Here is a 27,589-nt window from a genome sequence, read left to right on the forward strand (position 1 = left end):
TCATCTGTTCCTGCCCCCCCATTAGATTGCACTTTGAATATTCTACCTTGCTCTAAGCCAAAGAAATATGGAAGAGAACACAACAATAATGAGAATTTCATGCAATGTCTAATAAACCCACACTAAGGGCGTGACAAGCTTACAGAAGATGCATCTGAAGAAGAAACATTTCCAATAAGTATTCAGATAAATGACATTAAGAACTCTAAGACAAAAACCTGCAGAGCCCAAATGTGTTTTTACCATAAATAAATGGCCCACAATTCCCAGGTGTGCTGAACATCCCAGCTCCAACACTGCCTTCCAGTGCCTGTGGAGTGTGTGCCCGTGAGCATCATCACACTCATTCTAGTCCAGTCAGGAAAGGAAAAATCCCAAAGCTGAGTGAGGAGAGGGCAAGGCTGGAATGATGGCAGCTGGGTCTGGAGTGTGGAAGAGCCAGCCTTGCTCCAACAGCAGTGAACAGCCCCGTGTGCCTGTGCAGGGATCGAGGGAACAGAAATGATCAGTCTCCAGCACACACAGTGAAAACTCTCCTGACCCTGCTCTGGAGAGGTTCCAGAGCCAAGGGGAGGCCCAAGAGGAGTGACACAGACTCCCTGCATGCAGGATGCCTGGAGGATCTGGAACCCTGGGGTGTTAAAGGGGCTGACTAAACTCCCCGGTTATATCCTGCACTCCCCACCCCAGGGACAGCAGTGTGGGAATGTCACACAGTCCTGCACCCCTGGCACCACTGACAGCACTTTACAGATGGAGCTGCTGCCAAATGTCTCTTCTGCAGGAGGTGAAACTATGACAAAGTGACTCGGCCAAACTCATCCCAGCAGGTCAGCAGCAGAAATGAGAATAAAATGTGGGACTATCGAGGCCCTGCGTGGTGCAATATCCACCAGGCAGAGGATCCCAGAGCTCTCCAAAGGAGCCCCTGCTGCAAATCGCTTGGCTGAAGCCTGTTTTCTGCAGTGGCTGGATGTGTTCTAAATCGCTACAGATTTCAAAGACACGCCCATATCAAAAGGTGCACCCTTTAAAGAAATAAGGAAAGAAGTCACAGATCTAATCCCTTAGATTAGATTTAGGCTGAAAGTTTTTATTCAGCTGCTCCTAAGTGTGCTCCCACTGAAGATAAACAGAGGCACAGGACATTCTGCCCACGGGCAGCCAGAGATTAAGATGTAAATGCTACATTTGTTTAGATCAACCAAGCAGAAATGTACAAAACAACTCAAAAAAAGTATTTCCACAATTTTTCACTTCACTACAACCTTTGGTTACAAGGCTGGGTCCATCTGCTGCCTACACAATCCCTGGAGAGCAGGCCAAGTAAAGATGCAGGTGAACAGCAACTCGAGGCTTGAGTGACTGTTACAAAACCTGCAGCACGGATACAAACACAGCACAGACACAAACACGTGCAGAAAGGCAGCTGTAAAGTTGTGTCTGTGGTTTTTAACTCAAAGCATGCTTTTCCAGCTTGAATAAGCTGGTCTCCACCTTAGTCTTATTCTAGATCCCAGTCAACTACGTGAGTCCATCTAATGACATTTAGACATTAACAGTGGAAATGAGGCTGTATCCAGGCTCTGAGGACAAAACTTAAACAAACTCAAGTGAGCTCTTCACGTTAGATTTCTTCTCACTGCCTCACCAGGAGCAGTACAGGTATTAACCTGGAAACTCATCCTAAGCAGTGTAAGTACATAACACTGATGCTACCCCGTGTTTGCCACACTAGGGAAGCACAGAGCCTTCTGTCAATACCAACACTTCACTCTCAAAGCGTTTGAGCTCACAGATCTCTACAAAACCCCCAGAGGACTGGCAGACAGGAGAGTATAGAAATTCAGGGAGTTGTTTTGAAAGTACTGCTGGGAGAAACCTTTTCGCCCACGGAGACCGACAGCTCAGTGCATGTGGGGACTCCGACAGTGAACCTTGCGCAGTGAGAGCAGCGCGGTCAGTGCTGTGCTCCGGACACCGCTCACCCCGCGGGGCACCGACAGCGCCGACCGCCCTGCACTCGAACACCTTCTGCGCTGTCTCAGGTACGGAGCTGCCCGGGCGGCGGGAGCGGCTCCCGCTCCCCCCGAGCCCCGCAGCCGTCCCCGCCCGGCCCGGGCGCCGCTGGCCGGGCTGCGCCCCGCGCACACGCCGTGCGCGGCGGGACGGGCCCGGGGGCTGCCCCGGCACGGCCCCTCCGCCCCGCCCCAGAGCCCCGGCCCCGCTCCGGGACACACCGGCACTTGTTGCGGCCGCTCCGGGCCCGCCGGGGCTCCGGGCCCGGCCAGGGGGCGGCCCGAGGCCCGGCCCGGGACCCCGCGAGCGCCGCGGCCCCGCTCCCCGCCGCACCTGCCCGGCCTCACCATTGTGGTTGACCCAGGTCGGCTTCAGCAGCTTCATTGTTCCCGCCGGGGGCCCCCGCCGGCCCCCGCCCTCGGGCCCCCGGGCTGGCGGCCCGGGCTGGCGGCGCGGCCCGCGGCGCTCGCGGCCGGCGGGCGGAGGGCGCGCACAGCCCGCTCCGGCCGGGCCCGCCGGCGATCCGGCACGGCCGGAACCGGCCCCCGCCTCAGCGGCCCGGCGGGAAACAGCGCCCCCGAGCGCGGCGTTCCGCGCGCCTCGCACAGCCCGCCCCCTGCCGGGCGGCAACGACGGGGCGGGGCGGCGCGCGGAACCTTCGTGCGCCGGAACGGCGGGCGCGGGACCGGGGCGCGGGCGGAGGGGCCGCGGGAGCACCGCGGGGCCATGTGGGCGGTGGCGGCGGCGGCGCGAGGGCTGCGTGGGGCCCAGGCCAGGTACGGGCGGGGGGACGCGGCACCGCCCCGGGGGGACCCGGTACCGCCCCCAGGGGGACCCGGTACCGCCCCCGGGGCCGCGGGGAGGGAGCCCAGGCAGTGCCCCGTGCCCGCGGTGCCTGCTGAGCCCGCTCCAGCCGCGCCTCGGGGCTGCTTCCCGCCCAGAGTCCCTCGGCGGGCCGGGCCTGCCCCGGACTCCCGCACCAGGAGGAGCAGGTGCGCGGGCACCTGGTTCGCCCTCCCATGACACTGCCGAGATCTGAGTAACATGTCTCCTAATCCGAACGGCGGTGCTTTTGTCTCTCACAGACCGACACCTTAAACGAGCCATTGCCAGAGCTTAAAGTTACTGTAATCTACCTAAAAAAAAGTCTGTGTTTTGCTCCTCGGTATCCTGTGGGCGCACAACACCGCCCAGCCTGGGTTTGGGTTCAGTGACCTCGCTGGAGAGTTCGAGGTCATCTCTGGGCAAACGCTGGATCCTGCCCAGAGTTGAGATGGTTCAAAGCTCATCACTCACTCCTGACTAACAAGTAGCTCTTGTGCCACCAGAGTCGGTTTCTCCTCACGCTTTATGTTCCTGTTCCTCCTGCAGCTCGTGGCTGCCCCAGAGGGGCCCGCTCCGAGGGAGTCACTGGCAGAGCTCTGTGCTGACCCTCAGGACATCCCTCCCCGTGAGGTGAGTGCAGCTGCCTTGGAGTTAGAGCAGTGTTCTCAAGCGCAGGGAACACAAATCTTCTCAAGTCCAAATTAACCTTTACCTGTGCATGTTTAACTGGAAATTCCACTACTTGAATAAAGTTCATGGCTGGAACTTCTGTTAGGGACTAAATTAAGCAATGGGAAGGAACAGTCCTTGGAAAACTAAAGTGAAAGTTGCTGGTGTTGAACCAAAGGACAAAATACTTTTTTTATTTACTATTTCCCTTGTAGAGCACAACCAAAGAAGAAGAAGAAAGTGGATGTGAGGAGAGAGCAAGCACAGAAGGATCGTATGAAAAAGAAGCTTAAGAAGTTGGAAAAAGCTGCCCCAGAACTGATTCCCATTGAGGATTTTATAACCCCACTCAAGTACTCAGACAGCAACAGGTCAGTGGCTCTGGTTTTACCACATGCCTGCATTTGCAGTGAATTTCTTTCTCTGCACAACTGCAGCCAGCCTTGGTACAAAACCTTATCCACTTCCATAAGGACAAAAACGTGAAAAGGAAATTTTATTTGTTCTTGCTAAAAGTAATGAAAAAACAGTAACATGAATTTCCTGTTAGAATGACTGGGGTGTCCTTGCAGACAGACTAAATTATTAGTAAACTAAATGTATTCTCTGGGTTTGGTGGTTGTGTTGTTGTTTTAGTGGGTTGATTTTTTTGATTTGGTCTTTGAAGTCAGGCTGTTTGTCTCTCACAATGTTACCCCACTCTTTGCCAGGGTGCGAAGCCTTCCCGCTCTGTCTCCTGAAGAGACTGAAAGAAGAGTTTTACTTCTGAAGAAGTGGTGTTTGTTTAAGCAGAAGCAAGATGAGGCAGAAAAGAAAGGAATTCAGCGCCTTGTGGAATCTCAGCAAGAGGCACTAAAGGAACTGCGCCTGGAATCGGAGGAGCTGTACCAGGCAGCCATCCGACGGGATGAGGGGCTGCTCCCCTTCCAGAGGGATGGACCCACCTACACCCCCCCCCTTCCTGGCTACGACCCACCCGAGGGAAAGTGCGTTGATATCACCAAGGTGTACACACAGTGAGGGAGGAGGGCGTGGGGCACCCGCCAGGAGCTGCTTGGCAACTGAAGGAAGGAAGGGAGGGCTGAAGGGAGAAAGAACACACAATTCTTCCTGCAGGTTACAATGCTGCAGGTGTGTGACTGTAAATAAAACATTAGTGAAGTATCTGTGTGTTTGGATGTTTTTAGCAGTTATCCAGGTAGTAAGACACCCAGCCAAGCTACACAACCTTACCCAGCGACAAAGCCAGTTTTTTTATTTTATTATATTGCCACATAACTCGTGGAACCAAGTTTCCATGGGTTTGCCCTAAACCAAACCAGATCTCTCTCTACATTTGTTTAAACCTTTATTTTTGTAGTAGTTTTGAATACTACCACAACACACACCATCATTCAAGAGTAGTTCCACAAAGGGGCAGTTTCAGGATCTGCAGCACCTCCCCATCAGGTGAGAAGCTCTTAACCCACAACAATCCTGTTCTGGGAAATGCCTTTTAAATGCCAGTGGTTGGGATTGTCCTGAACAGGAGGGAGGATTCCCAGCTTGTTTTTTTTCCCATTTGCAGGCCTGGGGTTGGTACCTTGTTCCAAAAGTGCACACCACCAGCTGGTAGGGGAAGAGGCCCTGATCTAGCAAGAGGAGCTGGATCATGTGTGGATTAATTTGGGAGTTGCCTGCTGAGTTGCTGAGACAAGATCCTAAAGTGTAAGATAGCAATACAAGACAAATTAAGCACCTCAACTCTCCCTTTAAAAAATACTCAGCATTTAAATAAACTCTCAGTACTTTTGAAAGAGTGCTCAAGTATTGCAGGGCAGAGCTACAGTTGTATAACTTCAAGATGACATGGAAGAAAAAAAAGGCAGCACAGTTCTGAATTGTGTATTAAGTTACTGACCAAACACAGCAAACAACCTTCCTAATTTGGTTTGTCCTGGTCAAGGGGTAGATACCAGTCTGGTGGGGGGCTTTTCCTGAGTGTCCACACCGGAGCATACTTCTGGCTTTCCATCACTCGAGCTCTTTCACTCTTGCACAAAGCTTCCTGAAATAGAGGAAAAATATGACCATGATAGTGTTGGATATTCCAGTCCTACAGAGCCCACTTCCTGTTGTGACTATCTGAGATAAAAGACGAAAAAGAAATTTATCATGCTTAAACAGAAGTGCCAAATGCTATCTAAGTAAGCCAGGATACAGGTTTTTAACTAAGTCATATTTTGCCTGTGACTCCTGCATTACGAAGAGAACTACCAGTTCTGTGCAACCCTCCCCGCCAAGGGCTTTCCTGCCTGGCTGCAGGGACGAGTTACGCTGTAGCCTTTGCTGCAGGGCCCGAGTCCTCCAGCGTCTGTGGGGCTGTAGCCACAGGCATTTCTGGACACCGCAGGTATACGTTTTGCCTGTAGCGTCGCAGCTTTTCCTATCAGGAAGGGAATGTCACAGTAACTGAAATCAAGGGCTTTGCAGCAGAACACTGAAAATGCTCCCTGGATCCTTAAGCGGATGTCAAGACAATCCTACCCACCCGCTTTCCCAAGCCCTCCCCGCAGCCGCAGCAGCCCCGGGCGGTACCTGCGCGGCGGCGGCGCGGTGCCGCTCCCAGGCCCGGCAGGCCTCGTAGTCCTCCCGCCAGCGCCCGCAGGCCGGCAGCTCCCCGTGCGCGTAGTAGTGGTGGAAGGCATGGCGCAGCCCGCGGCAGTGCTTCCACTCCCCCCAGTAGTCCTCGCACGGCCGCGGCGGCTGCGGGCGGACACAGGGCCGGGCTGAGCGGAGCCGAGCCCAGCCGAGCCCCGCGCCCCCTCACCCGGCCCCGCGCCCCCTCACCCGCCACGAGCCGCCCGCGTCCGCCATGCCGCGCCTCCGCCAATGGCCGCCGCGCTTACGGCGACACACGAGGGCGCGGCCAATGGCGAGGGGCGGCACAAAGCGGCCCCAGGCCGGCGAGCCAATGGCTGCCCGGCGGGCGGCGCGTGAGCAGCGGCCCCTCACAGCGAGCCGGGACGCGGCGGGAAGGAGGCCCCGCTTCGCTCTGTCCGAAATCACCACACAGGGACGCGGCTGGTTACCAGGGTCCTTTACTTTCAGCACAGCGCAGAGGTTGCCCCCGCGTACCCTCGGGTGACACCCACACGGCCGTTCCAAAGCAGGGCAGCGCAGCTGGGTCTTGCCTCTCCCTACACCTGCCATTAGATTGCTACGTTATAGTATCTGAACTATTAAAAGGCATGTTAATAATTATAAATATAAAAAGCACTTACAGGGGGTTTGCTTAAAGTGGTTGAGAACCCAACACCTGAAGCTAAAGCTCAAGGAGACTCCCTGCACAAAAGTCCTAAACACCAAAGTGTCAGCCTTCACCTGCACCACACCAAAAAAGCTTACCTGAAATTGTGGTAAAATGATACATAGAGGGAGGAAAATACCAAGCAAAGAGTGACATGAGACCATCATCACTCAGGATAGGAGAGGAGGATGTAGTCTAAGAACTGGATCTTTAGTAAGGTAGAGCTTGTTACTTTTACTTCTCAGGTTAATCAGAGATCTACATTCACCTCTTTACAACACATACAAAAAGCTCCTTCCAAATTCCCAGGACTCAATTTTTATCTGAAAATTAAGACAGTCTGACAGCTCCGGTTTTAAACATGAAACCAAAACCAGTAAGAGGCTTCCTATGTTGCAAAACGATCTCTCCTCTCAACTGCAATAACTAAGATCCAATATGCTGCAACTGTTACTTTATTTTCCTCCTAACTAACTGAAGGTACCACAGCCTAGGGCTTCCTTCCCTTTTTGCGCAGGGACTGGCCTTCTCCTGAAAAGGCAATAAACCGGCTTCCAGATTCATCCTGGAGAAAGGAAAGAGGGAAAAAAGGTTGTTACCTCTTTGCTCAGTGCTTGTGTGTGATGAAAGCTGAACGATCATTGGCAAGAACATTCCATCAGAGCAGCCACTGACTGCAGACATTTCCCATCCTTAATCTAGACATTAACACTTTTTTCCTGAAAACAAAATAGGAGTACTTTGGCGGCCTTGCAGCCACCTGAAATGAAGGTGCACTGGCTCATTACACACCAGGCCCACCTTTTTACATCAGTAACAAGGACACCAGAGGTTGCTTTCACATAACTCACACCAGTTAACTGCTACCACTTTTTAACAGAAGAATGCTGCGAAAATCAACTATGGGGAGAGGAACCACAAACTTGGGCCATAGTTCTAATGTTCTAATTCTGTGCAAGACTAGGAGCACTCAATTTTATTTACCTCTTCGACTTTCTTTACCAGTGGACGTGAGTTTCTAATGAATGTGATTCTACCAATCTTGAAGTCATAGTTAGGAATTCCTCTGGAAAAGAAGCATAAAAATATTATGAAAGAAGTTTTATACCTACCACGGAATTGAACACAGCGAGACCTGTTCCATGTCTGTCAGTGTTGTACCAACACTCACTGCATATTTCCATTACTAAATAATTCCAGAGTTAAACCACTGAATTATTTTCTGAAGGTTCATACATTGCATGAGGTAAATAACCAAATACTGGAGTTGCTGTGGAAGCTTGGCCAGGGCCATGTTTCCTTGGGGCCTGTGGATAAGACCATTTATTTTCTAAAGGCAAGTTTATGATGAAATTAGTTTGTTTATATTGCAAGAGCAGGAAAAAAAACCTAAAACTCTACTCAAACACTGATTCTTCAGTTGCTGACAAGTGAATGAAACATACCTTCGGATGTCTCCTGGTTTAATTGGTGAGGGACTAGGCTCCACACCTTTCTTCTTGCCATCCAGTCTGTTCCCAGAACCGGAGAATGCCTATGGATACATAATGAGTTTTCATTTAACTTTTGTATTTGAAAGTTCAGTGCACAGGGACACTATATTCTTTACAATCTCACAGTCATTTTTATTTAGTTACTTGATTCAGCATGTTTCTTTTTGGTGCATATAAGCTGATGGGCCCTGGGTGCAGGGGTATGTTTCGGTCTCCCATTTACAGACAGCAAGTCATCCAGGTCCTGGTTGCAATCACCATAAAACACTTGCAGATACTCACTAGTTAAATGACAGTTGCCTCTCAGGACAGATATTAGTATTCTGCAGTTGTTTGAAACAACTTTCCCTCGCCATTCTACAACATTCAGAAACCAGCAGAAATAGGGGACTTACACGAAATCCTATGTCACTCACATATCCACTATGGTCTGCTTCCACATCCTGGGAGGGAGAAAACAATGGAGTTCATTGTGCTCATGTTGTACACACACAACATGTGGAAACAGTCCCACATACTTCTGACCAAACAAAACTTCAGAACAATCCCTTTCCAAAACCAACAGTTGGTAAACAACCATCTCCTAAGTAACACATGCAAAAGCTCCTGGTAAGTCAATTTTAACCTTAAGAACTTGTTTCAGGAAAAAAAAAATTATGTTGGGGCTCACTGCTTCCCCACAAGCAATGCTGACTTCTAGGAAATACATTTTGGAAGAACAGAAGCGTAACCTACTGTGCTCTCTTCGTGTTGTGCACTTCTTTCTGGTTCTTTGTACCCCAAAGGAGCATCAAAATCCACCTATTTACACAAAAAGCATGAAAATAAATGCGGTTAATATTTTTCTTTTAATCATAAGCTTTATACTACTATTCCTCCAAACTCCACAAACTATCATGACTACATTTGATCTAGAAAGAGCTGAGGTTTGTTTGTTGAATGTTTTAACTCAAAACTAAAAAAAGACTAAGCCTCCCAGGAATGAGCCTTAGCATGTAATCGAAACAGAGCAGTAAAGCAGCACCACAGTATCACTGGAGTCTGAGTCAAGAACAGGCTATTGAATAAAACCCAGATAAAACACATTGAAGCTAACCATTAAATTCGAGGCACTAGTCACCTGATGGTACATGAAGTGCCACTCTAGACCACGGATGTGGTTACAAAGGCACGTGGAGTCCTCTCAAATGAGTCATCGTCCCCACCCATCTGCTTGTACCTGTTTTGCAGCACAGAGGTGCTGGAGGTACAGCACTATCCCTGCCCCAAGAGGACACAGTCAGGGCAGACCTTCCCCATCAGCTGTCACTTACATTCATGTCACACTCGATGATGGACACGGCCTTATCCGGTTTGGTCTCCATCACCCGCAGCTCGTAGATCTGAAACACGAATGGCTATTTTAGCACTGCACAGGAAAAAGCTCAACTTTATGTATAAGAAAGCACATACAAGCCCTTCCCTTCAAACAGCTTCAAGAACTGCAGTAAGTGCTCTAGGTTGAGGACTGGATACTGCAGGGTCTCTACAGAACTTAAGAGCAAAGGTTTTTAACTCAGAACCGAGAGAACCTACCTATTACTGTACCTGGCTGCACTCTCACTGTACTTTAATCTGCACTTTTGAAAACAAATTAGGATAAATTCTGTCCCTTGGCTTGTAAAAACTTTAACAGTGCAAAGGTTTATTTTCTTGTGAGTCAAAAGAAAGTTTAAACAGCAGTTCAGGGAAAGGCTTAAATGACCCCTTTTCCCCTCCAACAAAAAACCCACTGCGAAATCTCCCATTTGGAATTACTTCTCAACAACACTGCACAGCTCTGGGTTGACTGTTTTAGCACCAACATCCAACAGCTGAACTTAGTCCACAACCCTCAATCCTCTACTGTACCTTTTCATTGTAGTTGATGGCAATAACATCCCCAGTCGTCAGACAGGCAAAGTTTCTCAATGCATTTTCTAATCTTCAGAGCACGTTAAGATGAAAGACTTGTATTCAAGGCAACATCAAAGCTTTAAAGTTACTGTATTATAGACCTCTGATCCTCAAACATGGTTTAAAAATCATCAGCACCAGAGGTAGCCTTTTAGTAAACATTAGGGTGTATGAGTTCTTCAAAGGGACACTCAAAATTCATTGGACTTTTAAGCCAAGATTCCTGCTGCTTCACTCCAGGCCACACTTTGTGCCAGCAGCTGGCCACATCTCTGTACAACAGCTCTCCATCCCTTTTGTTTTCAGAAGGAGCAGCAGTAGTCACCTACTAACAGAAGAGTATGAGCCCCACCTGGAAAGTTAGCTCTGCCTGATTGTTCCAATTTGGGAGAAAAATCTTTTTCCATCATCAAATAGGAAGGATACACAGCTTTGGGATTGGTGATGTCAAGAAAATCTGGACTCTGTGGCTGAAATTTTGAGTAAGTAGCAACCTGCAGATTAACACTCTCCACTTGCACCAGGCCTCCTTCTTCCAGCAGCAAGTTCTGCATCATCTGCAAGAATGGAAACAAAGATACAAACCACTGTCAGTATGTCTGATGTTTTCAAATCTCTTTCTTTGTGCATATCTAGTTTTGCTGGGGCCACCATCTTCCTTGACATGCACCTGTTTACCCCATTTTCACTTCAGGAACAACAGCCAGGTGCACCTTAAACACAGGCTGCTTTACTTAGTTAACCCCTCGAGGAGGGAAACCTGAGCTGGGACTGAAAGCTGCTGGAACATGACACATTCAGGAAACACTGCACTTCTTTACTATTAAACTGGCAAGTTGCGAATGCTGCTGCTGAGGTTGTGTCAGTGCAGCAGGAGCAGCTCACCCAGTGGGGCAGGTAACAAATGCCCTCGTCAGCCACGAACTCGAGCACGCCGCAGTGCGTCATGCGGTCCGAGTTCTTGTTGGTCAGCTTGAACAGCATGGGGTAAGTGATGTTCAGGCGGCCTGCGAGACAGGGGAGGAAAACTCTGCTGGTCAAAGCCACCAACACATTGCTGAAGCTTTCAAACATCACCAAGAGAACGGGCCGGACTGCAGGAGAGGAATCCCCTCCCACCATTATCCCAACTGCTCCAAACTACAAATCCAGGAGAGAAAGCAAATACCCAAATACTGTGGTGGCATCACAGCTGGAGCTTTAAATCCTCCCCCAGCCTTTCCCCAAGCTCAGACATGAGCAGGCAGCAGGAATGAGAGAGGAATCTATTACTGTTATGTCCTTGTGCTATCATTGCTCAGCATCTACCGAATGACTTCTAACAGGTCCTGCCCATTTTAAAATTAAATGACTAAAGTAATCTCTCAAAGAAATTCTATTCAGACTAAAACTCCAAGGAGGAAAAAAAACCCCTTAGTTAAAAAGGCTAAAAAAGACCCTTTATGTTGTTGATTTGGTTATCTTTTCCCCAATTCAAAGTTAATTCTCACTTATTTTGTTTTTAAAATAAATTTTGCTGCAGACAACATTATCCAGGACAACCTGGCTGAAATTAAGAATTTACGAGATTAATTGTAACCATTATTCTGAGTGCACTATTAATAGTTAATAAATACTGATTCACACCTCAGGTAGCCAAACACTTCAGATGTCTGTACTTAAAGACAGACAAGCCCCATTAACTCTGACAGGAAAAACACCTTCAGAATACATTTTTTAACTAATTGGCCTATTCTCTATTTAAGTCAGACTTCAAGAGATAGCTAAAACACTGTGGCATTTGCCTACACGTTTGCTCATATTTCGAATGTTATTGTTCCAGAATAAAATATTCACTTACTGAGTTGATCCAAAGCCGACGGTGGCATAATTACTGCAGGGATGAACAGAAATGGGAGATTAGAAAAAGCACATCTGTACAAGAGTACATAACACACGACTTTACCATTCCTTTCTCTAGTCTCCTCTAAAGAGAAAGGAGATTCTAAAATCTCCTGCAAATTCATTTTTAGCCAGAGATTTCAGTAGAAACAGTCATGATAAATGTACTTGCTAATGGTAATTCAGAATTTAATCAGAAAAGAAAAAAAGAGAGGAAACAAGGTTTTACAATACCTAGTGCTAAGACAAATATTTTCTAAAACTAATTTTACTTGTTTGGGCTCACAGGTGCTCTTTAATGACACCAACTCAAAACAACACAGCATTGATCTGACAGCTTGAAAATGAAGTTAGCCAATTTATTATTCTTTGTTCAACTTAAGTGAGGTACAGAAACGGGGTGGAGGGAGAAAGCTCTTAGTCACAAACTTCCATGGCTTATACTAGATCCAAAATCATAACAAGAGACTTCAAAAAATAAGACTGTCTTACTTTAACGTTCCTAAACCCAGACTCACTCGGTAAGTTTTTTAATTACAGAGTAAGGCAATGGAAGATGACGCCTCCTCCTTCCTCAGGGCCCCACCCAGGGCGCTCAGCTGTCTCCTGCCGTTCAACGTCTCTGCAGTCTCGGCCAAAAGCTGCGTTACTCGACAACATTCACAAACACCCTTCCAACAGGTTTATTAGTCAAAATAAAACATGCACATACTCTTCCCGCCTTTCTCCACATCTGACCTGTCATTAGGCCCGGCCAGCATGGACACCGAGAAGCAGCGGTACTGGGTGGAGAAGCGGTTCTGGAACACGCGGGGGATGGGGTGGTCGAACATGTTAAACGAGAACTAGAGCGGAGAAAACAACACAAAGAGAAGGACGCGTTAATCGGCGCCACAGCCCCCCCGAGCGCTGCCGCAGCGCACCGGCCGTGCCCCGGGCTCACCATGGCGGCGGTGCCGGCGCCGGGGCTCCCTCGGGCTGCCGGGTCGGGCCGGGCCGGGGCCGCCGCTCCACCTCACGGGCTGTGCGGGCCCGCCCCGCCCCTCCCGGCGTGCCCCGCCCCTCCCGGCGTGCCCCGCGCCGCCCGCGCCGCCATGGCCTGTGAGGGCGGAAGACGGGATCCCGCACCTCAGAGGCGGCATCGCACGGGGCTCTTCTGCTCCTCGAGCCCCCTCTGGGTCATCGAACGTTGTTGTGGCCCCATCGCCCCTTGGTTGGGCTCGCTTTAATGGCAGAACAAACACCTCGCCCGCGTCAAAGATGGCGGATGCGGCTACAAAAACTCAGAGCGGTACTTCCGGCTGAGGCCCTCTCGGGATTGGCTGGCCGCGCGCATCGCCAATGCCTCCCTCCAATCCCATTGGCGGACACCCGGAATGGGTTGGGCAGTCGGCGCCGCGGCGGCGGGGCTGCCGCGTTCCCATTGGCCAGCGTGCCGTGAGGCGCGGACCAATGGGACGCGGCGCTGGTTTGGCGCCCAGTTTGAGCGGGGCCGGCCCGGGAGCGGGGGCTGCTGCTCCTTCCCGCCGGTTCTTCCCGCCCGTCCCGCCTGCTCCTCATTCCCGCCGCTCCTTCCCGCTCCTCCTTCCCGCCATGTTCGTCTCCGACTGCCGCCGGGAGTTCTACGATGTGATTGTCACCCAGGTGCGGTGATGGGCCGCGACTGGGGCTGGGGGGTTCCCCTCAGGGCTCTCCTCCGTCTCAGGGCTCCCTCTCCCCCCCTCCCTCAGGGCTCGCTCTCTCAGGGGTCCCGCGGTTCCCGCCGCTCACGGAGCGGGGCCGGTGCGGGCCGTCCCGGCGCGCCGGGGGTCGGGGGCGGCGGGGGCCGCGCTCCCGGGGCAGCGCCGCTCACCCGGGTCGTTCCCTCTCCCTGCCCTTGGAAACCCGACACAAAGCTGCGCCAGCCCAGGGCTCGCCAGGGTTTGCATTACAGTTCGCCTCCTTCCTCACGGGTGCTCTGCTGCTCTCCTGGATCTTGTGCTTAACCATGATGTCTCTAAGCTGTTCTGTTTCTATATATCTTTTTAGCTGTTTTGTTGTTGTTCACCCAGATCCCGTCATCTTTAAGGTTTCTGTTACAGTCTTGTAGCAGGTCTGGTTGGCTACTTTCATTTTTAATCCCTGGTTTGCTTAACTGTGTTCACAGGAGATTTATACACCGAGGTGGTAAAGCTTTTGTGAGACAGTGTTTTGGCATTTCTACCTGTGAACCTATATTATGGATTGTGCAAATTCTCTCGATTTCTCCAGCTGTGAGCAAAATCTTAAAAAAAACCCCAAACCCAAACAAAGCAACACCCTTGCAAAACAAAACCAACAAAACTGAAAACAAAACAACAAAAAATCAACCCACCAGTCAACCTTGATTTAGGCAAAACAATTTATTTCACACATTGCCTTGCTCTTACTTTAGTAAGATTTTCTTTAGTCAAAATTGTTCCAGATCCCATGCTGAAAACCAAGGCCTTTCTAGACACAATTAAAATAGCTGTAGGGATTGATTAGTTGTGAACCTTGAAACCGGCGACTGATTCAGAGGAGTCTGAGTAGTTACATTTCCCTAAAGCAGCTGACATATTTTGGGTATCCTTTGGAGTTGCTTTTTGTTCATATTGCAGGGATCCAAACTGGTTAATTTTGGTTGCAGTGTCCATTCAGAAGCAATCCCATTTTATGCTTATGACGATCTCTACCTAAATTTCTGGCCTCACAGTGGTCTATGCATTTCATGTTCCAGCACATCAGGTCTGGCACCTGTATTAATATATTTATTTTGTTATTTTTGCAGCGTGTTCTTCTTCTCGTTGCTTCAGATGTTGATGCATTATGTGCTTGTAAAATACTCCAAGTAAGTCTTGGTTCATTATCACTGCAGTAAAAGAAAATATACCCTGGGATCCTTTTAATGGGTTTGAACCAGGGAAAGGGTAAAGGTTTAATCTGCTTTTGTAACTTACTTTTTCCATGAGTTATGATGCGGGAAACTGGTGAGTCATGCTCTGGGTTCGTGTAGGTTTGTCATTTGGGATGTCTTGACTAGAAAGGTTTGTAGGGAATAGAGTTTGGCATTGCAGGAGAAGCTGCTTCCTTCCCGTGCACTGACAGCTGTTTGCTTCCCTGCAGGCCCTGTTCCAGTGTGACCATGTGCAATACACCCTCGTCCCAGTGTCTGGATGGCAGGAGCTTGAAACTGCCTTTCTGGAGCACAAAGATCAGGTGAAAAAACACGGGAAACTTTTTAATCTGCAGCTCAGCTTTCAAAGAGAGGCACCTCTTCCCTTTTCCCATTTAAAATGTCAGCTTTTGAACTACTTGTTATTAATGGTTACCTCAAAACTGCGGTAACATTTTATCATACCAGTAACAACCTTGTGAAGTTTTACATATCAGGTCAGACTAATGTGTTATAATTTTGATAGAGTCAAATTAGGTCCCCAAATTTGGTGTTTTGTCTTAAAAAAAATTTCTGCTACAAAGACATCAAATATCAGAAGGCAAATACAAGTTTTGGTGATGATGAGTGTTTTGAAGGTTTTGTAAAGGTATTTTCAGTCTTTGATGTCCCCTGTTAATTGAAGTAACAAGGTTGGTTTTTTTTTCTCCTTTTTTTGCAGTTCAAATACTTTGTTCTTATTAATTGTGGTGCCAATGTTGACCTCCTGGAAATCCTGCAGCCTGAAGAAGACACTTTTTTTTTTGTGTGTGACAGCCACAGACCTATCAATGTAGTGAATGTTTACAATGACACACAGGTAAAGGCTTTTCTTTCATGATAAAAACCTCCCCACAGTGTGGTGGTGTGTGGTGTAGAGCTTCTCTGTGTTTTGCAAAACTGCTTCCAGCATTAGGTAGTAGGTCAGGAAGCAGCATTAATGAATATTTGCAGCAGTAAGGTACATGATCAGAAAAAAAAAATCTGTTTTCAGTAGCAAAATCTATACTGTCAGCAGTGTGAGATTTGTCGGTAGTAAACACGTATTAATCTTGGTGCTGTAAATCAAGCTGCCATAAATCAGGGGATAAACATCCTCCAGAATGTAATATGTATTATCTCTCAGCATCTAGAAACACCTAGACTTCCAAGTATTAAACACAAATTATTTGATTTTAACAATCAAAAAAAAAGTAAAAATAATTAATCCAGTAATTCTGTAAAAAAGGAATATGGGGGTTTTTTACCCTTATTTTGTATAAATCAGTATGGTCTTTGTATTAAAAACCAATGTTTTTGATATGCCTGGAATTGAATTTTTGGTTTCTCTTACTGAGAATACTGAAGTATTCTCATTTGTCATTTAAGATGTTTTACTCCCTAAATATAGTTTTTTCTTGCTAGATTAAGCTGTTAGTCAAGCAAGATGATGATCTCGATGTTCCTGCTTATGATGATATCTTCAGAGATGAAGAGGAGGAAGAAGAGGATTCAGAGAATGAAAGTGAGGGGTCAGAACCTTCAGACAAACGCAGACGTTTTGAAGAGGTGTGTTTCTGCTACTTGGTTGTGAAAATAAGGAAAACAAAACTGTTAAAACCTATATTTTGCATCGTAATAATTGCATTTGAGTTTAAAAATTGTGTTCCACTAGACCACAAGTTCAAGTGCATCACCTAAAAATAACCAGGTAGAGTTTCACATATAAGGAATGTTTATTTATCTGAACTGCACAGAAATATTTTCTCCTAGTAAAAAAAGATATTTTGAACTTATGTTTAATGACTTCTTACAGCTGTGTTCCTTGGAAAAATATTTGATACTAATACTTTTCTCATGAGATGTTGTTCATAGCAATATTGGTTTTTTACTAATTCTTAAAAGAAGTTCTTTATAATGAATACCTTAGTCACATTTTTAAATTAAGATTTAATCATTAAAGTGTCTAGATGCTAATGTAGTTTCTAACATCCAAATTAATTCACAGGATGTAATAGAGAGGACGATGAAAAGGCGACAAAGGCGAGAATGGGAAGCACGCAGGTGTGTTGACTGGGTTTATGCTGCTTGTACCTCTTTTTCTACTCTTAATCTTTGACTAGATTAATTCTTGTTAAGAATGCAAACATATGATGCCAAGCAGTGATTTGCAAGATGCTTTAGTTCTAATTTTGTTCAGAAAGCTGAGAGGGGTATTTACTGTATAAAAATAAAAGGTTTAAATGAAGGAAGTTGTAAATAGTAATTTAAAATCTGAGTAGCAATAGGTACATTGCTTCACTTAAATAGCTGTGGTATTCTTATCCTGTCTGTCCTAGGGTGAAGTCTGTGCTTCTGTCTTCTTTCACAATCTCATTAATAGGAATGGGCAGGAACAAATCAGATAAAATGGGCTTTGAGGAATAATGACTTAATAAATTTTTCCTTTTTGCTTTATGAGTACATTTCAGAGTGGTTTCCACATTATTACTAAAGTCTGTTTGCCTTCCACAATTTCTAGCCCAACTTTAATTTTTTTCATTGCTAAAATGAAACTGAGATGATATTCACAATTCTAGACTTATATTTTCAATTGGATCCAATGACCAGTTCATCCTTTAGTCAAATGTATTGGGTTTTTTCCCCTTTTCAGACGAGAAATTCTCTTTGATTATGAGCAGTATGAGTACCATGGGACCTCAGTAAGTATAAACTCTTTGTTTGCCATAAAAACCCGAGATGACAATGTAAAGGTAATTGGACAATATCCAAGGTTATAATTGGACAATATCCAAGGTTATAATTACCTATTACAATTATATAATTATCTAATAATAATATGCATTATAATATTGTTGCATTATGTTATTTTTACATATATACAAGTAGTTTAACTTAGTTTAATGTTTTCTAGTTGATTTTTAGGTCTTGACAAAAGTATCTATCTATGCACAAGATGCTTTCACAAAAAGACCTGAGCATGTAAGGGACTTGTTTGTCTTTCAAAGTTCAGGATAGCCCAAACATGGCACTTAGGACATCAAACTGTTCCTTATGTCCTTTGGCCTTTGATGATATATTTTGTTAAGTGTTTGCTTTATATATAATGCAGGTTTACAGAGCAATCTGAAACATTTTGCTTTCTACTTAGTAAGACTCTGGCAGATTGTCAGATTCAAGTGTGATGTCCAGAGCTTTAGTAACATGCTAAGCCTTGGCAAATTCCCGTGTTCTGTCTGTGTACTGAGGTGAGAATCCTGTGACTGTTGTGCTGCCCTTTTGCTTCTCCCCCTTGCAGTCTGCGATGGTGATGTTTGATCTGGCCTGGGTGATGTCTAAGGACTTGAACGACATGCTGTGGTATGTTCCCATCCTCATTTTCCAGAGGGGCTGGAAGCTTAAACCTGCAGCAAAGACAGGCAGGATTGCCCAGAATCACTCAGCTTGAGTGTGAGGGTCCAGTGAAGCCCATACCTGTGTGAGTGAATGCACATCTTCAGCCAGAGGTCACTGCTGTGTGAATCAGTCACGAGCAGCAAGGTGTGCTGTGGGTACCACAGGGTGCTGTGGGTACCACATGTGTACCACTGCTCAGGGGAATAACAGCACAGCTTTGTTATGAACCTCTGGGTGCTGCTGGGGAACAGTGCTGCTGACTTATTCTGTTACACGCTTAGAGGGTTAAATATAACATACTGTATTGGAATGTTTGTTGCTTTAACCTTTTTTTTTCTGTTCCCTTTTTCCAAAAAAATTTTAGGTGGGCGATTGTTGGCCTTACAGACCAATGGGTCCAAGATAAAATCACACAGTAAGGAAGAGTTTTTAATTTATATTTATTATTATTTCTTATTTATATTTATTTGTCTACCTTCTAAAATTTTGGGTGTGGGTGTAACTAATAGCAATTAATAGAGATCAGGAAATGTAAGGGAATAAGGAAATGTAAGGGAATAAGTACTTTCTACTATTTAGAATTTTTAAGCCAACTTTATTTTTCACAAAATTATAAACCAATCATTTCTGATCTGGGAAGAAATGGTGTTTAATAGTAGTTTACCTAAGTATGAACTCAATACAATCTTATTAAAGGAAAAAACTTTTGTGTGTTCTGGATCTTCCAGGTTCCTTTACAGTTTTAGTTTAGATTTTTTCAAATTTTTTTTCTCCCTTTTTCTTATTTCCTGCTAGATACATCAGAATTCTAGTATTACAAGTGTAGGCTTTAATTCTGCTGTTCTGTTGTTACTTTTAAGGAGACAAATGTGATAAATAACTGATGTGGTTGGTCAGTCTGTCTCTCACTATTGGGGTTTGTTTTTACTTTTCCTTGCCCGGTTCTGTGGCTGAATACTGAAGGATCATCATGTAGCAAGCTGGGGGGGTTCAGGTGTTTTCACACTGCTGACTTTGTGAGGCATTATCTCGTAACCAAGAACAAAACTCCCAGGGAGAGGGCGGAGTGACGGGTTTGTTGTTGCCCAGGATGAAGTACGTGACGGACGTGGGGGCCCTGCAGCGCCACGTGTCCCGCCACAACCACCGCAACGAGGACGAGGAGCACGCCCTGTCCATCGACTGCACCCGCATCGCCTTCGACTACGAGTATCCTTCCCAGGGCTGGGCAGGGCACTCTGCCTGCTGGGTGAGCCCCTTCCCAGGGCTGGGCAGGGCACTCTGCCCGCCGGGTGAGCCCCTCCTGAGCCTTGATGGAGGGAAACTATCCCTGCACGTCTCTGCTGCTGAGAGGGAATGGCAATAAATGGAGGTTTGGGTGTTTTGTTGGACGTGACTCCTTCTGTTACATCACCTGCAGCTTCTCCTATGAGGAGAGCCTGAGGGAGCTGGGGCTGTTCAGCCTGGAGAAGAGGAGGCTCAGGGGAGACCTCATCACTCTCTACAACTACCTGAAAGGAGGGGGGAGCCAGGTGGGGATTGGTCTCTTTTCCCAGGCAACCATCAGCAAGACAAGAGGGCATGGTCTCAAGTTGTGCCAGGGGAGGTTTAGGTTGGATATTAGAAAGAATTTCTTCACAGAGAGGGTGGTCAGACATTGGAATGGGCTGCCCAGGGAAGTGGTGGATTCTCCGTCTCTGGAGATTTTTAAAAAGAGACTGGATGTGGCACTTAGTGCCATGGGCTGGGAACCACAGCGGGGTTGGATCAAGGGTTGGACTTGATGATCTCGGAGGTCCTTTCCAACCCAGCTGATTCTGTGATTCTCCCTGCATTTCTTGTAGTACAAGGACGTGACATGTGAGGGCAACTGAACACTTAACTACTGCTTGTGGAGTTTTGTTGGGGTTTGCAGCCTCAAATGACTGTGTTTGTAGTTATTTGCCCTAATTCCTGTCCAGTCTGCGCCTGGCCCTGTATCAGCACTGGTCTCTCTATGAAAGTCTCTGTAATACCTCGTACACCTCTGCTAGACTCAAGCTGTGGTCTGTACAAGGGCAGAAGAGGCTCCAGGAGTTTTTGGCTGACATGGGGTGAGTTGTAAAAATCTGTGTCTTGATTAAAGGATCGTTTTTTCAATGAATTATGGGAATATATTCAGAATATAGCTCGCAAATACTCAACTTGTTAGTTTTTAAATGATTATGGGGCTCTGAGTAGGTGGCAGTGATGCAGCTTGTGTGTTGGTTTACAAGGAATACTTCAGCTCTATACCTCTATGGAATGGCAGGTTAGTAAGTAACCTCTGCTTTCTCACTAAATCAAAATTAATGTGAACAAGTTTAGTCAGACTTAAACTTGCTAAATTACCTAATAATTAAGAAAATATTATTAAAAAGAAAGGCAAAATATTTTTTTCTTCTGGCATACCTATTTATTTATTTTTTCCTTCTGTTTTTAGTTTGCCTTTGAAGCAAGTGAAACAGAAATTTAATTCCATGGACATGTCTTTGAAAGAAAATCTTCGGGAAATGATTGAAGAATCCGCAAACAAATTTGGGTAAATTGTTTTAAATACAGAGGCTTTATCTGAAAATAGTTTTCAATTAAGTTCATATATTTTTGTATGAAGAAGTTCTAATATCTTGTTTTAAAAAATATAGTTCTTTGATTGACAAAGTAACACTGGGCTCATTGGAAATGTTAGGGTAAATTTTGTCTTCATGCTCTTAACGTTGGCCTCCTCAGTATGTTAATGTTGACAATGTTAATTAACTTTCCCGGGTTTATTTCATTTTGCAGAATGAAAGATTTAAGAGTTCAGACCTTCAGCATTCACTTTGGCTTTAAGAACAAGTTCTCAGCAAGTGATATAGTTTATGCAACAACTTCTCTTATGGAGAATATAGAGAAAGAGGGGCCTGAAACAACTAATTTTATTAAAGCTTTGGACAGTCTCTCCAGGTACTGAAAATATGTCACTTCATTCTTTTGCAATTTTACTTAGGGAACGTGGATTATGTATCTTGAATATGCATTGTTGCTTCACAAGCTATTGAAGAAAAATCCAAATATCTTTGTGAATAGTGTTTAGGTTTCATTTTTGTTTGACAAGCTTTATTTTTGTGAGGACATGTCTATTTTTATCCTTTCTGTTGCAGGGGTAACCTGGACAAGCTGCACCAAGGACTGGACCTGGCCAAGAAGCAGCTCCGTGCCATTCAGCAGACAGTGGCCAGCTGTATTTGCACCAACCTGGTCATTTCTCAGGGGCCATTTCTCTATTGTTCCCTCATGGAGGTCAGCATTCTATGTTCAGCTGCTCATTTGACTCTCCTTTTTGTCTGTATCATCCTCGAATAACACTTTTCCTAACTGCTAATTCCATAAGAATTACTGTGAGAAAGAACCTGTTTCATATCCTGTGCTCTGCTGGGTCAATATTGACATGTGCCCTGAACTTCCCAAAGGAAGAACCAGCCCTCACAGAGGGGAGAGGGATCACTGCAAAGCTGGGGGAGCCCAAACTCCTGGGTTCTGATGGTTCTTGTAATATTCCTTGAGCCACACAAAGCTTCTAGACTTGGCAGTAAATAGTAAAACTAAATAAATGTAAGAATCATCTTGGATTGCAACTGAAATAATTCCTCTTTTCCTAGGGCACACCAGATGTGAAACTGTTTTCCAAACCTGTGTCTCTGTGCCTGCTTAGTAAAAACTTACTCAAATCATTTGTTTGCTCTGTAAGTAAATTAAAATCTTTTGACTCACAAGCTTCTGGCCAGTGTAGTAGTTACTGTTGTGTTGGATACTTGCAGTTGATTACTAGAAACATAATATGAAAATATTAATAATGATTTTCTGCTAATTGATTGGATAATTTTGGCATATCTGTCAATGCTGCTCTAGGAAAGATACCTATCTGAGAGACTTCACAGCATTAGGGAGAGTTTTCATTGCTGAGATTACAATCTAAATCTTTGTGTAATTTTCTAAGTTTTGAGGGAGCAGATCACTGAAATTTCTATTGGTTCTTAAACTGACTTTTGATGGAAGGAAGAAGGGGATTAAGAGATCTTGTAAAGAAACCACCTTCTGTTGAAGTCATTAGAGCTGTACCCTTAGATGAATGCCTGTAGTGCCATCTCATGTGGAGAGCTGATACTAAATTGGTTCCTGAGCTTTGTCTAACAAAGGCTTTCTGACTTCCAGACAAAAAACAAGCGCTGTAAACTGCTGCCTCTGATCATGGCTGCACCCATGGATGTGGAACAGGGAACTGTGATCATGGTGGGCATCCCTCCAGAGACAGAGAGCTCGGACAAAAAAAAGTAAGCACAGTGTTTAGAAGGTCTTACTAAAGGTTATCCACAAATATATCTTTGCTGTATCTACTTAACACTGATTTTGTTGACTTGAATTGTCAAGAAGAACACGTCTTTTGCATACAGTGTGGATGAGATACTTTGACAGAGGATACAGATACCTTCCTTGCAAGGTGGTTTTTTTCCCTCCCTCTTAAAAGAGGGAAATAATTCACTAAAAGAGGGAAATAGTTCACCGTGTGGCCCACGACTTCATTTCTAAAAGCCTCCGATGTGAGGATTTTTGCATGTGCATGAGTGAGGTGTGTGTTGAACACACGGCACCTGAAGCACATCTAGGAGCTGTTTCCAGCTCTCAGCAAGGGAAAGGTTCCATATCCCTACCTCAGAAAATATATCCTTTTCTGTAACGCTCATCTGTGTTCCAGCTTTTTCGGGAGGGCCTTTGAGAAAGCGGCGGACAGCACCGGCTCCAGGACACTGCACAACCATTTCGACATGTCCAGTGAGTGTCACGGCACTGCCGGGGGGCACTGCTGGGGGGCACTGCTGGAAGGGCACTGCTGGAAGGGCACTGCTGGGGGGACACTGCTGGAAGGGCACTGCTGGGGGACACTGCTGGGGGACACTGCTGGCATGGTCCCACAGGGGACACTGCTGGGGGGACACTGCTGGCATGATGCCACAGGGGACACTGCTGGAAGGGCACTGCTGGGGGGGCACTGCTGGGGGACGCGGCGGGCACAGCCCCGCAGGGGGCACTGCGGGCACGGCTGCGGGTCCTTGGTGTGGCTCTCATGGGACACCGCGGGGGCTGCGACCCTGCCCCATCTGGTGCAAACAGTGGGATGAACACCACCGACATATTCCCTCAAACAGGACAATCCTGGGAACACAAAGCCCTTAATTCCAGCTGCGTGACAGGGAATTCTCACATAAGCTGCTCTTTAAACTCAAAGCAGCATTTCTCTGATACAGAATTGTAAACTCACATGTTATCACTGAAGTTAATGCCCGAGTGGACCTTGGGAGAACCATGGGAAAAAAAAGAAATAAAAAGAGCCAAAAAACCAGCTGGCAGGTGAAACAGGATTGTATAAAACTGGATTGAGTGTTGGCAATATTTCCAAAAAATTAAGATGACTTACAAGTTACCCAAAACCCTGGACATGCTGCTTCAGAGCCAACCAAAATAAACCAGGAGATTCCTTCACCCTCTCACACATGGAGATTCTGGGAAAATTCCGGGAAATCCTCTGTGCTGAGGGGCAGGAGCAGCTGAAAGCATGGGCCAGCACGGAGGGACAAATTTGTCAGGCTTTCTTCCAAGTGCTGTCTTCTTGTGCAGAAACTATGAACTCCAAAGCACATCTTTGTGAGAACATCTCCCTCTTGCAGGCAGTGATGGGTTTCACACGTGCCCTTGGCAGTCTGCCACCTTATCTCTCAGGGGGTTTATGTTTAGCAGCCAAACCAACCGTGGTATTGATGAGACACTTATTTGCCCATCTTTGTACATGCTTACAAAAGAGGCAGTTTTTAACCATACATGTTTATGTATGTGTGTTGAACAGGAAAAGAAACATGCTTAGATTTAAACAGTGCCTGCAATATTGTGTGATGAGCACCTAGCAATCAGAGTTTGCTGAAGTCTAAACACAAAATCATGTGCTTTAGTTTTGTCCAAGTAAATAGGTGGGTTTTTTCCTTCTTAAAGTCAAGTAAGAATATAAATTAGTATACTCAGGATTATTGTTCTTCAAATGTGACATCTGACATATTCAATTGCTTGCATCTTGTAATAAATTATTTCGTATTTTAGTAATTGAATTGAAAACAGAAGATCGGAGCAAATTTCTGGATGCCCTCATTTCCCTCTTGTCCTAATGGTAAGACACTATAAGGAGGATTAATTAAAAAATGAATTACAGTTCAAGCTAGTAACCTGTAGAATATTATTCTTCTTTCACAGTGTTAAGGTTGTAGCCTATGCCAGTGTGTAATTTTTATCCGGAATAGAGAGGGAGATAGGAGACTCTCTGTAGCTGTGACTGTTAGCCCAGTTCACTAGGCTGGTACACTGTGAGCACTAGTTCCAGGCTGTTTGTTAGACAGAGTCATGCATGGCTTCCAAGATTTCTACATCCATTTGTTTCTCTCTTTGCACTTTGACTACTGATGGTTTCCTTTTGTCTTCTGCCCTTGTTACACAGTGGTGCTTTTTGGCTCCCAGTGCTGGAAGCTGAGGATCAGACCCTCTGCAGTTATTTGGGATGTTCCAAAGTTCATGGTGCTGCAGTCGTGATGCATCTTGCTTTATCTTAGGAACTGGTACAGGCCTGGACTGTTGTTTTTATGCCTCTTGGGAGGTCAAAAGGATTTTGACCTCAGCACACAGATATTGAACACTTGTTTTTGTGAACATCCCACCCCTGTAAGGGGGATTCCTAAATAGGACTTCTCTTTGTCAAACTTGCTTTTATTGTAGACATGCTTCTGTGATGTTTAGTTGGTCACTGACGATAAAAAATAGGTTTTGAAGAAGTTCCATATTTATATTACCATTCAAATGTGCTTTTAAAATTGGCTTAAATGCTTTTTATTTTTTAAATGAACTATTCGAGACTCTACTTGAAATTCTAGAATGTTGAAACTGTTTTTGGTACTATGGGGTTGAAGTCTTGTAGTTTAGTTAAAAGAATTGTCTTGTGAGACAAGTTCTAAGATTTTAGGGCTTTTAAAATCCAAATACTGAGTAACTGCCAAATACCACATGAAAAATTTGAGGAATTCCAGTGTTAATAAAGCCTTTTTAGTCGTGCATTGTGATAGTGTATTGTAGCTTGACTTTGGGAATAATTTTCCTGGAAAGAGTCTAAAGTACTATGATGATTCTGTTCCATAACAGATTTCGTTTTACTTTGGTCATATGAAATGAAATGGCTTGTTGGCCTTAACCTGCTGTGCATTGGTGGGTGTGTAAATGTGTAGATTTGGAATTCTTTTCTTCTTGCAATGTTTACTTGAATTCTCTGTGACTTCAATGTTTTCATGTATTATAAGGAGTATCTAAAGGTTATGCATCATTACATCAATTTTGTACATATTTTAATACAGATTAATTTAATATTACACATGATTTAAATGTAGCCAACAGAAACCTAATTAAACTATATATTTTTATTCAAACAACAGTGATTTTTTAATTTTTTATATGTTGTCACCTTATCTGAGTAAAATCCCTGTGCCAAGCTGGGATGGCCAAAAAATTGTGCTTCCTAAGATGAAACATAATGCTACCCTTTGGTTTTGTATATTTACTAGATAGCATTGGCAATAAATGATATTCCTCCTTACCAGCACAGTTTGGGGTTTGCCTGTACACAGCATACAGTAATTCTGCCACAGTTCTGAAGCACTTACTGTGCTTTGAGTCTCTGCAAATGGAAACAGACGTTTCTGTTGTTTTTTGAACACTGACAGCAGTGTAAAAGGTAAGGAGTCTGTGTGACACTGAAGTGCACTTTGAAATATATTCACTTTATCTTTCAGTTGCAAACTGCTGAGGGGGTAAAGTTCAAGAGAAACGGAGGAAAATCATTTATTTGTCACAGCAGAATCACGGCCATTTCCACAGCACTGAATGACTGTAACTAGTTCAGCCCCATCAGATATGTAGGACTTTCATGCCTCTAGAAGTACATATCAGACAAAAATATAAATACAATGTGGCTTCCAAGCAAACACAATGTGGTCAGTGTCTGAGACCTCTCAGTGTACTCAGGTCTCACTTGCACAGTCTGTGTGCTCAGTAAGGGCATGAAAGCTCTCACACATCCTGGAACTCTCATGGTTCAGTGGCCATCTATCAGGAAATCCTAAACAAACTCCTAAATTGCCAATTTTGTCCCTGTACAAGACTTTTAGACAGTAAAAGATTGTTGTGAGGAAGGCCTCAAAAAGCATGGGCACGTAACATCTCAGTTTAGTTACTGCAAGTCTTTGTGTTTTCAGTACATGGAGTAGTTTTGATAGGTATCTGAGCAAGCTTTATCTTTATTACCTTTATCTTCTTATTTTTTTTCCTCTACCCTCTGTATAGAATCTGTGTGAACCCCTTCATCTCACCTCAGCAAATCACTCATTGCTGTTGTTTGCCCTGTCCCTGTCCTGGGACTTTATGCATTTACTCCATTCCCCTTTCAGGGCATGTCTGGGTTCTCCTGCTGCTGTTGTGATAAATACAGATATTTCCTGTGTTTGAGAAATGAACAGTTTTCATGCACATGCACCTTTTCTCTTCAGCATATTGCATCGTGCTGGGAGGATGAGAAGTGGGAGCTGGTTTTTATGCTGGGATGTGTTGGCAATGGCCAATTGAAACTGCTGTGTAGCTTGGGTAAAGTGAGCATTTCTTACAGCTCAGTGCTGGACAGAGACTCTGTGCCAAGAACTCTTGACATCTCTTCATGAAGAGATAATTATGGGTTTGATTATTTTTCCCAAACAGAAAATGTGGCTCTAACAAGTCATTTTAAAAGAAACAGAGCACTAAGAAATCAACTTAGCCTCTAAATGTACAGTGATATTCCACCTGTAGCCGTGTCTGAATGCAGATAGAAACATTCCCTGAGGATTGTATTGAAGCTGCAGAAACTCCTTCTTTCACTGTATTTGCTTGCTGTAATTGTAGCCTCCTAATCAGCTCTTCAAATTATTTCTGCACTGCTAATCTGCTTTAGAGACCAATAAAAGTATGAAACAAATCCTTTGAAAGGTTTTAGGTTTTTTTAGCAAAATAAAATAATGAAAATCTTTAAATACCAAAGTACTGAAGTAGCTGAAT

The 27,589-nt window shown here is 45.3% G+C and overlaps 5 protein-coding genes across 8 annotated transcripts in view; 2 read left to right on the top strand and 3 right to left on the bottom strand.

Annotated features, from left to right (window-relative positions):
* The window catches only part of LOC108497686 (protein HIRA), a 38,956-nt gene extending 36,501 nt beyond the window's left edge, over positions 1-2,455 (bottom strand). Inside the window, exon 1 of the mRNA XM_017815562.1 lies at positions 2,367-2,455. Within this exon, the coding sequence (XP_017671051.1) occupies positions 2,367-2,403 (37 nt within the window). The 5' untranslated portion in view covers positions 2,404-2,455. The remainder of the gene's footprint in view (positions 1-2,366) is intronic.
* A 276-nt stretch (positions 2,456-2,731) lies between these two features.
* MRPL40 (mitochondrial ribosomal protein L40) lies at positions 2,732-4,677 on the top strand. The gene is made up of 4 exons (XM_017815568.1): positions 2,732-2,795; positions 3,391-3,474; positions 3,729-3,884; positions 4,224-4,677. The coding sequence occupies exons 1-4, from the start codon at positions 2,746-2,748 to the stop codon at positions 4,531-4,533; spliced, it is 600 nt and encodes a 199-aa protein (XP_017671057.1). The 5' UTR covers positions 2,732-2,745; the 3' UTR covers positions 4,534-4,677.
* Positions 4,678-4,844: 167 nt separating this feature from the next.
* CUNH22orf39 (chromosome unknown C22orf39 homolog) lies at positions 4,845-6,375 on the bottom strand. The gene is made up of 3 exons (XM_017815569.1): positions 6,343-6,375; positions 6,091-6,258; positions 4,845-5,560 (listed from the first exon to the last, which is right to left on the bottom strand). The coding sequence occupies exons 1-3, from the start codon at positions 6,367-6,369 to the stop codon at positions 5,435-5,437; spliced, it is 321 nt and encodes a 106-aa protein (XP_017671058.1). The 5' UTR covers positions 6,370-6,375; the 3' UTR covers positions 4,845-5,434.
* A 202-nt stretch (positions 6,376-6,577) lies between these two features.
* UFD1L (ubiquitin fusion degradation 1 like (yeast)) lies at positions 6,578-13,143 on the bottom strand. Of its 4 annotated transcripts, XM_017815564.1 has the most exons (12): positions 13,055-13,143; positions 12,824-12,956; positions 12,071-12,103; positions 11,116-11,237; positions 10,657-10,787; positions 10,186-10,258; positions 9,609-9,677; positions 9,031-9,096; positions 8,691-8,738; positions 8,248-8,336; positions 7,787-7,868; positions 6,578-7,367 (listed from the first exon to the last, which is right to left on the bottom strand). In XM_017815564.1, exons 1-12 carry the CDS (start codon positions 13,055-13,057, stop codon positions 7,293-7,295), a joined length of 924 nt encoding a protein of 307 aa, XP_017671053.1. In that variant the 5' UTR covers positions 13,058-13,143; the 3' UTR covers positions 6,578-7,292. The 4 variants fall into 4 exon arrangements, with proteins under 4 accessions (XP_017671053.1, XP_017671054.1, XP_017671056.1 ...); XM_017815565.1 differs by lacking the exon at positions 13,055-13,143 and having other exon boundaries at positions 12,850-12,951; XM_017815567.1 differs by lacking the exons at positions 12,824-12,956; positions 13,055-13,143 and adding an exon at positions 12,630-12,795.
* Positions 13,144-13,582: 439 nt separating this feature from the next.
* CDC45 (cell division cycle 45) lies at positions 13,583-25,898 on the top strand. Its single transcript, XM_017815388.1, has 19 exons — positions 13,583-13,755; positions 14,900-14,959; positions 15,235-15,327; positions 15,726-15,863; positions 16,448-16,591; positions 17,031-17,086; positions 17,676-17,724; positions 18,321-18,382; positions 18,783-18,833; positions 19,508-19,627; positions 20,380-20,511; positions 20,880-20,978; positions 21,221-21,382; positions 21,580-21,718; positions 22,078-22,161; positions 22,631-22,749; positions 23,172-23,248; positions 24,566-24,632; positions 24,957-25,898. Exons 1-18 carry the CDS (start codon positions 13,705-13,707, stop codon positions 24,628-24,630), a joined length of 1,701 nt encoding a protein of 566 aa, XP_017670877.1. The 5' UTR covers positions 13,583-13,704; the 3' UTR covers positions 24,631-24,632; positions 24,957-25,898.
* Positions 25,899-27,589: the final 1,691 nt, after the last annotated feature.

Source organism: Lepidothrix coronata, unplaced genomic scaffold (genome assembly GCF_001604755.1).
Source record: "Lepidothrix coronata isolate B3197 unplaced genomic scaffold, Lepidothrix_coronata-1.0 Scaffold51, whole genome shotgun sequence".
Taxonomy (NCBI): domain Eukaryota; kingdom Metazoa; phylum Chordata; class Aves; order Passeriformes; family Pipridae; genus Lepidothrix; species Lepidothrix coronata.